This window comes from Sorex fumeus, unplaced genomic scaffold, assembly GCF_029834395.1.
Source record: "Sorex fumeus unplaced genomic scaffold, SorFum_2.1 ptg000094l, whole genome shotgun sequence".
NCBI lineage: Eukaryota > Metazoa > Chordata > Mammalia > Eulipotyphla > Soricidae > Sorex > Sorex fumeus.
In genome coordinates, this window is record NW_026606151.1 from 23,240,690 (window position 1) to 23,249,884 (window position 9,195).

General features: G+C 38.5%; 1 protein-coding gene across 1 annotated transcript; it reads right to left on the bottom strand.

Moving 5' to 3' along the window:
* Positions 1-6,929: 6,929 nt before the first annotated feature.
* Positions 6,930-7,904, bottom strand: LOC130040229 (olfactory receptor 14J1-like). The gene has a single exon (XM_056132240.1). It carries the CDS (start codon positions 7,902-7,904, stop codon positions 6,930-6,932), a length of 975 nt encoding a protein of 324 aa, XP_055988215.1.
* Between the last annotated feature and the right edge of the window lie 1,291 nt (positions 7,905-9,195).

The window sequence follows — 9,195 nt, forward strand, 5'->3', positions numbered from 1 at the left end:
TCTGGGAAAACTGTGATTGCCTGAGAGAAAGGGAAGGAAGTTAGTAGTTGAGGCTACAGGGTGTGAAGCTCAAACCCTGAATTTCTAGAGTGAATAAATCAGCCAACAACCAAAATGTCTACAGGTAATAACACTGGTAATAACACTGTCTTTCTCCAGAAAAAGTTCTATTTGATGGATTCCCTTGCGAATTTTTCCAAATATTTAAAGAGGACATACTGCCTATGTTTCTCAAGCTTTTCCAGGAAATTGAAAAAACAGAAATTCTCCCAAACACTTTCAATGAAGCCCATATCTTTCTAATACCAAAACGAAACAAAGACACCACAAGAAAAGAAAACTACAGGCCGATATCCCTGATGAACACGGATGTGAAGATTCTCAACCAAATACTAGCCAATAGAATTCAACAACTCATTAAAAAGATCATATATCATAACCAATAGGGATTCATCCCGGGGATGCAAGCATGGTTCAACATTCGGAAATCAATCAACATAATCCATCATATCAACAAAAGAAAAGATAAAAATCATATGATCATATCAATAGATGCAGAGAGAGCATTTGACAAGATCCAGCACCAATTTTGATGAAAACCCTCGTCAAAATGCGGATAGAAGGGACTTTCCTTAATATAGTTAAAGCCATCTACCACAAACCTACAGCAAACATCATCCTCAATGGGGAAAAACTGAGAGCTTTCCCCTAAGATCAGGGACGAGACAAGGATGCCCAATCTCTCCCCTACTGTTCAATATAGTACTGGAAGTACTTGCAATAGCTATTAGGCAAGAAAAAGATATTAAGGGCATCCAGGTAGGGAAGGAAGAAATTAAACTCTCACTATTCGCGGATGATATGATACTCTACTTAGAGAACCCTAAAACCTCTACCAAGAAACTCATAGCATCTATAGGCTTGTATAGTAAAGTGGCAGGCTATAAAATCAATACCCAAAATTCCATGGCTTTCCTATTCGCAAATAGTGAAAGAGAAGAAAGTGACATGAAGAAAACAATCCCATTCACAATTGTCCCCCAGAAAATCAAGTACCTGGGAATCAGCTTAACTAAGGAAGTAAAGGACCTGTACAAAGAAAACTGCAAAACTCCACTTCAGGAAATAAAAGAGGACACTAGGAAATGGAAAAATATCCCCTGCTCCTGGATGGGGAGAATCAACATTGTCAAAATGGCAATACTTCCCAAAGCACTGTACAAATTCAATGCGATCCCTATAAGGATACCCATGACATTCTTCAAAGAAGTGGAGCAATCACTTCTGAAATTTATATGGAACAATAAGCACCCATGAATAGCTAAAACAATTCTTGGGAAAAAGAAAATGGGAGGAATCAACCTGCCTAACTTCAAGCTCTACTACAAAGCAGTAATAATTAAAACAGCATGGTACTGAAACAAAGGCAGAGCTGCGGATCTATGGAACAGGGTTGAATATACTGACATCTCTCCCCAAACATATGATCATCTAATCTTTGATAAAGGGACAATAAATTTGAAGGGGAGTAAGGAAAGCCTTTTTAACAAATGGTGCTGGTAAAACTGGATGACTACACTCAAAAAACTGGGCTTAGATCTCTGCCTAACACCATGTACAAAAGTAAGATCAAAATGCATCAAGGACCCCAACATCAGACCAGAATGGGAAAGGATATTTGCCAACTACACATCCGATAAGGGGTTGCTATCAAGGATATACAAGGTACTGGTTGAACTCCACAAGAAGAATTCACCCAACCCTATCAAAAATGGGGCAAGGAAATGAACAGAAACTTTCGCAAAGAAGAAATCCAAATGGCAAAAAGGCACATGAGAAACTGCTCTACATCACTAATCATCAGAGAGATGCAGATCAAAACAACAATGAGATATCATTTCACACAACAGAGACTGGCCCACATCCACAAGAACAGAAGCAACTGGTGCTGGTGCGGATGTGGCGAGAAAGGAACCCTCCTTCACTGCTGGTGGGAATGCCGACTGGTTCAACCCTTTTGGAAAACAGTATGGACGATTCTCAAAAAATTAGAATTTGATCTCCCATTTGACCCAGCAATACCACTCCTGCTCCTGGGAATATATTCCAGAGAGGCAAAAAAGGATAGTCGAAGTGACATCTGCAATTGTTTGTTCATTGCAGCACTCTTTACAATAGCCAGAATCTGGAAAAAACTTGAGTGCCCGAGAGCAGATGACTGGTTAATGAAACTCTGGTACATTTACACAATGGAGTAGTATATAGCTGTTAGAAAGATGAAGTCATGAAATTTACATACAAGTGGTACTACATGGGAAGTATCATGTTAAGCAAAATGAGTCAGAAAGAGCAGGATAGACACAGAAATATTGCATTCATCTGGGGAACATAAAGCAACAAAATGGGAGACTAACACCCAGGAATGGCTGAGATTAGTACCAGGAATTTTGCTCCATGACTTGGAGGCCAGCCACACGTGCTAGGGGAAAAGGAAACTCAGAAAGAGAAGAGAGCACCAAATAAAGGGTGTTGTGAGGATCCTCCCAGGGTGGGAGAAGCAGGCTGAAAGTAGACTATAGACTGAACATGATTGCCACTCAATGCCTCTCTTGCAAAACACAGGACACAAAAGAAGAGAGAGAGAGAACAAGGGGGAATGCCCTGACACAGAGGCAGGGTGGGATCGGGGGAACGGGGGGTGGGAGAGATGCTGGGACCCACGGTGGTGGAGGATGGGCACTGGTGGAGGGATAGGTACTTGGTCATTGTATAACTGAAACCTAAGAACAAATATTTGTAAGTCTATAACTGTACCTTATGGTGTTTCACTAAAAATTTAATTAAAAAGTATACATAAGTAACTTTTTTCTGTTACTCAAAGTATGATTATTTTAGTTTCCATTTAGCAATACATAAAATGGCTTAATCAAATATAAAATATCATATAAAATAAATTTTAAACTCTGGGGCCAAAGTGACAGTATATCAGGTTGCCTGGCACTCCACCACTCAGTTACTCATATGACTTTATAGTTTGAGTTGTGTTTTAAAATCAGAACTACGGAAGGATAAAATTTAATATAAAAATTAATTGATTAGATATTGATTAAATATGTTTTATCTCATCACAGTATTTTATATTAGAATTCCATTTATGTGAAAAGGAAGTAAATGCAAATACATTTTTACCAATGAAAGAATGACATAGCTCCAAATTTTATACCCCTAAATATCAAATACATTTCATACTGAGTTAGGAAGTCACAAATATCCACTAAAAAATCATCTAGGTATTTGTCCACTGGTAGTATAGCTACTATAAAGCTATTAAGTACTACCCAAACAAACTCATTGATTGATGATCCCATCCCATTTAGAGCATTAATTTCTTTTTTATTATTTGTTATTTTATTATTTATATGATCTGAAGAGAAACCAGAGCATTTTATTATTTTTTTTTTCTTTTTTGGGTTGGTCACACCCAGTGATGCTTAGGGGTTACTCCTGGCTCTCCACTCAGGATTTACTCCTGGCAGTACTGGAGGACCATATGGGATGCTGGGAATTGAACCCGGGTGGGCCACGTGCAAGGCAAATTCCCTACCCGCTGTGCTGTTGCTCTAGCCCCCGTTATTTTATTTTTTGAGAAAATTGTTAATTTCAATTTTGTACAGTCAATCGTCTAACACCAATCCCACCACCTTTGTACCTTCTCAACACCATTATTTTCAATTTTCCCAACCACCCCTCAAGCCTACCCCTACAGCGGGCCCTGAATAATTTATTTTATATTTCTTGTTTAAATAATTCACGAAAAGTGATCCAAAAACGTTTCCTTTGAAGAAAGTATGTGAGGATTGTTGCATCTCATCACAGAGCTCTTAAGCCCTCATATAAGAGATTACTAACATATGGTTACAGGTTAAGCCTTGGATGTTTGTTTCTATCTTGTGAATTGAGATTGGTTGCTTTCCACTTTGCATCCCATCCAATGTGGCATTCTACTCCTGGTTCATCAGTGAAGTAGACTTTGGATGTACAGCCACAGGAATCGTGCACTCCAGAAACTCAAAATGTTTTAATGGGATGATACAGCAGGAGTTAAAACATAAAAATCTTTTTTCTTGGTATTGCTTTGAATACTGGGGTGTTTGTGGTTTCAGATATATTTAGTACCATTTGTCCTGTCTCATTGAAGAATGCTGTTTAGATTTAAAAAATATTTTTATTGGACCTCTGTGATTTGCAAGGCTTTTTACAAAGTGTCAATTTCCCTTCATCAATGCCCCAGTTTCCTTCTTCCATGTGACAGATACATTTTTAGTTGAGTTGTAATGTGATCTCATGATTTTAGTGCTAAAAGTAATTGCATTAAGTCCCTCTAATGCCTCAGGTAGACCAGTTATTTGTACAAGGTTAATTCTTTCAATCTATGAATACAGAAATATTTTTCCATTTCCTTGCGTCTTTTTTAAATTTGTTGAAAGCTAGTGTATAAGTCATTTCACCTTTGTTAAGCTTATTACTAGGTGCCTCATTCGTGGATGCCATTTTAACTGTGGTTTTTAATTTTACTTAATCTTTAATGTGTTATTTGCATGGAAAATTCAGCATTCTATTGTATATTGATTTCAATTTACTGTGCTAGCTTATTGTATCTAAAGGATTTTTAGTAAGGATTTAGTGTTTTCTATAGATATTACCATAGACATAGTGATATTTAAGTCAAATAATGAGACTCTAACTGGCTTTCAAATTTGATTTAGCATAGCTATTTTAAATGTCAAATATCTGTGCTGTGTAATTCCAATACAACTTCAAATGATAGTGAAAATGTTATATATCTTGTGCTTAATCTTAAAGGGAAAACTTTAAGCTTTTCGGCAATTTTTATTGGAATATGTAAAAAATGCCTGGAGCAATAGCAAAGCAGTAGGGCTTTTGCCTTGCAAGCGGCCAACTTGGCCGACCCAGCTTGGATTCCTTTGCCTGTCTCGGAGTGCCCGACAAGCTACCGAGAGTATCTTGCCTGCATGGCAAAGCCTGGCAAGCTACCTGTGACGTATTCGATATGCCAAACATAGCAACCACAAGTCTTGCAATGGAGACGTTACTGGGCCTGCTTGAGCAAATCGATGAACAAGGGGAGGACCGTGCTACCATGCTACCCTGTAAAAATGCCAGCCAGAGTCATAGTACAGGAGAGAAGGTGTTTGCATTGCAAGCCACTTACAAAGGTTTGAACCCCAGTATTGCATATGTCCCCTTGGGCACTGCCAGGAACTACTCTGGTACAAAACCAGAAAAAAAGCCTGAGTATCACGGTTTGGGGTATGCCCCCAAAACTAAAAGCACAAAAACCATAAACAGCAGCTGCAGAACAATGTCAAATGGAAATTTCATATCCCCTGAATTCAAAGTAACAGCAAAGCGAAAAGAACTGAGTCAGTATGACATTTGAATAAAAATAGGCACATAATACTGGTGGGGATGTTTCAAAATATCTTATTCACAGTTGCTGGGACCATTTCTTGATTCTACCTGATGGGAAAATGTTTTTTATTTTTGACGCTTCTTAAAAGATGAAGAATAGAGCTTCCTTTTGACCATGCAACTCCAAAGATATTTACCTTCAAAACATGAAAATATTTAACTGAAAGCACATATCCACACCCATGTTCACTCAGCATCATTTTCAATATCCAAGACATGTAAACAACTCAAGTGACCAGTGGCAGATGAATGAACAACTATCAGAATATGTACATAATGGAATACCACACAACTGTGGGTGAAAATGAAATCATGCAACTTGCTTCAGCTCAGAAGGAATTGAGGTAAATTTTACAGAGTGAAGTTAAACACCTGATTATCTCACTCATTTTCAGAGTTAAGGAAACAAGCAAAGAACTGAACAATTCCCAATGAAAACATCCCTGAGTTAAAGTCAAGAGAACAGTTGTGTAGGAGGCGTGGGGAAGGGGATCTTGCAACAATGGTGGAGGGGTGGAGGCACCTGCTGGTGGGCATCTTATAAAACAATATCAGTTCTGTTATTGAAATATGAAAAATGAAAAGGGAAATAAAATTTAAAATCTAAATATAAGTAGTAAATATTTATTATTATGGAGAGGTTGCAACATTGAGGAATATTTCAGAAAACAAAATATTGACATTTAATATGATAAATTGAAATATCGTATCAAATTATCTGAACATTTTATCGCTTACATACTGTACCTGCACATACTATTCTCTAAATGACAAAAGCTTTCAGCATTATTGTTTTACTGGTGGTGGGATTAGAGCCGGAATGTTGTAGGTCTGAGACTAGTCTCCTGTAAATCACCTGTAAATCATGATGCATAAAAAATAAGTCAATAAAATTTAAAAACCTGCATTTCTTTGGATCTCCCAAATTACACTTTTCTTTAAATATTTGTTTCCTGTGAATGTAAAGTAACCCAATATACCTGGAGATGTAAAGCAAATGGGATATGGAGTTTTTCAAGGTGACTTCAGCATGTGTGATTGGAGTCTCAGGAAGATAACAGAAGATTACTGGGTTTGGAATAACTAATGATGCAAAGAATCAGTGTTTTCTCAATCTTCGCTATCAGATATGTAAAAAAGAAAAATGAGCGTTGAACCTCATATACTATTTTCCATGACTGCCACATAAATTACCAGGGAAACAAAACTAAGTTGATGTCCTAAACATTATGTATTTTGCACTATTTTCACTTCCGGTTTTGTGAAGTAAAACTTAAAATATTCAAAGTGCTCTTATAAAATAAAACTCAAGAGTAGTTTTATGTAGTAGCCCTAAGTATGAATGGTTCTTTCAGCAGCACATACACACAGAATTTTCATCAACCATAAACATCAGTTAAAATGAATATTTATCTGTGAACTAGCACACGTTAATTTTACCCACATATATTGAACTTGTCTCTAAATAGAGAATGAAGAGAAGTACATGTTTCTTTTCTTCTTTGAAAAATCTTCTTTAGGGCCAACTTTATAGCTTTATTTCTCAGACTATAGATGATTGGATTGAATGTTGGGGGAAATACTGTGTAAAGAATAGTGAGCAAAATGTCCAAAGAAGATGGTGATTTCGAATGAGGTTTAAAATATTCAAAAACAACTGTAGAAAAAAATAATATGACAACAGCGAGGTGTGGAAGGCAGGTGGAAAAGGCCTTGGCTCTGCCCTCATCAGATGGCATCCTTAGCACGGAAGAGAATATGTGCACGTAGGAGAACCCAATAAAGACAGAACAAAGAAGTGCCACTGAAGACAAGAAGGCAGAGACACCAATCTCACTGATATACTCATTGGAGCAGGAGAGTTTCAAGATCTGGGGGATATCACAGAAGAACTGGTAAATGATACGGGGACCACAAAGATGAATGGAGAAAGTAGTTACTGTATGCATGACTCCAGAGATGGTCCCACTGACCCAGACGCCTATGATGCCATAGACACAGGTTCTGACATCCATGATGATTTCATAGCGCAAGGGAAGGCAGATGGCCACATAGCGGTCATAGGACATCAACGTGAGCATGGACACTTCAGCAGTACCACAGGAAATCAAAGCAAATACCTGCACGATGCATTCCCAGAGGGAAATATTTCCACTATGCATGAAAGCGTTGTAAACGAATCTTGGCACAGTCACGGAGATATAGCAGAGATCCAACAAGGAGAGATGCTTCAGGAAGAAATACATGGGGGACTGGAGACTGTCATCCAGGGAAGTGGTGGTGATGATGAGCATGTTGCCAGCTAACGCCAACAAGTATAAGACCAACAACAGACAAGCATAAAAGATTTCTAGCTCGGGCTTAGCAGAAAAACCTATGAGAAGAAATCCACTCGTTGTGAAATTATCCATACTTCTTGATTTCTTGCTGTGTCTGACTGAAGGACAAGATGGAATCTGCTGAGCAGAAACATTTTATTATACTTTTAATTTTTATAAAGTTGTTCACAATTATTTATTACATTTAATATTCCAACACCAATATCACCTTCAATACACTTTCCAACCAACATATTTCAAGTGTTTTACCCCAAGTCCCAAGGCCTGCCCCCAAAGAAGGACCTAAATAATTTGTTTTGCATTGCTTGAACAGATAGTTTGGGTAAGAAGTTGGCCTCATAAATTCCTCCTTATAAATCTGAAGAAGTTTTGTATAGTGATAATGATCTCAAGCAAATAGTTACATTATCTATGTGGAAGATTTGCATATTGTTTATGGGAAATTATAAGTTTTGTTATTGCCATTTCAATTTTCTAAACAAGCAAAGAATAGATTCCTACAACATAGATTAAAAGGATCAAAGTATAGGGTGCTGGTACATAGTAGAGTGGATTGTTGGGTCTCATGTTTTGGATGAACCTGACCTATAATTTTATGTATTTTTTAACTGGAGAGTTTGGAATTTGGGTGTTATTTGGTTTTAGGCTTCTCCCAGTGATGCTGGGGGATATTCCCAGCTCATAGGAATGTCTGGGAACCTGTGGTGCAGGAACAGAGCATGGAATTTCTCAATGCAGAGCACGACTGAGTTTATGCTGAAATTGATCCCTTGCAACAGGCGGTTTCTGAGCCCTGCTAGGTGAGCCCTGGAGGCCCAGCAGCACTGCCAGACTGAATCCAGTCACCTCCAGCGTGACAGGATCCTAGGGGCACCTCCTCTTGGGCTTTAGATCTGAACTGGAAGCATCGTTTGCAGCATATTATAGGTTTGGCCCAGGGGTCCCCCGAACACACACTGGGTAGTTTCTGCCCTCCCTAAATGAAAACAAACATATTCACATTCACATAAAAATATATGTACATCACAGACCTGAGAAGTTGCCTTGCATGTACCAGATCCTTATTAGGCTCTTGGTACCACATGCCTCCCCCACAGTATTGCTAATCCTGAGGTCCCTGGGGACTCCTGGCTGGCATAAATGCTCTCTAGCTCTGGAGGGCCCAGCGTCACCCCACCCTCAGGCCCTAGAGTGGAGTCACCTGCCCCTGTGAGCTAGACTCACTGCTAATGCTGCAGGCCCCTTGAGAACTTCTGAAAAGTCCCTCTCCATCTACAGTGCTATTCAGCCATAACACTGCTTGTAAATAGGCTTCTAAACTCTATTCACTGTCATCAGTCTTCCTATCTACACATTACTACAA

What these genes read in the sequence shown, in the direction of transcription:
- LOC130040229 (XM_056132240.1), bottom strand. Translation starts at nt 7,904, where the DNA reads ATGGATAATTTCACAACGAGTGGATTTCTTCTCATAGGTTTTTCTGCT.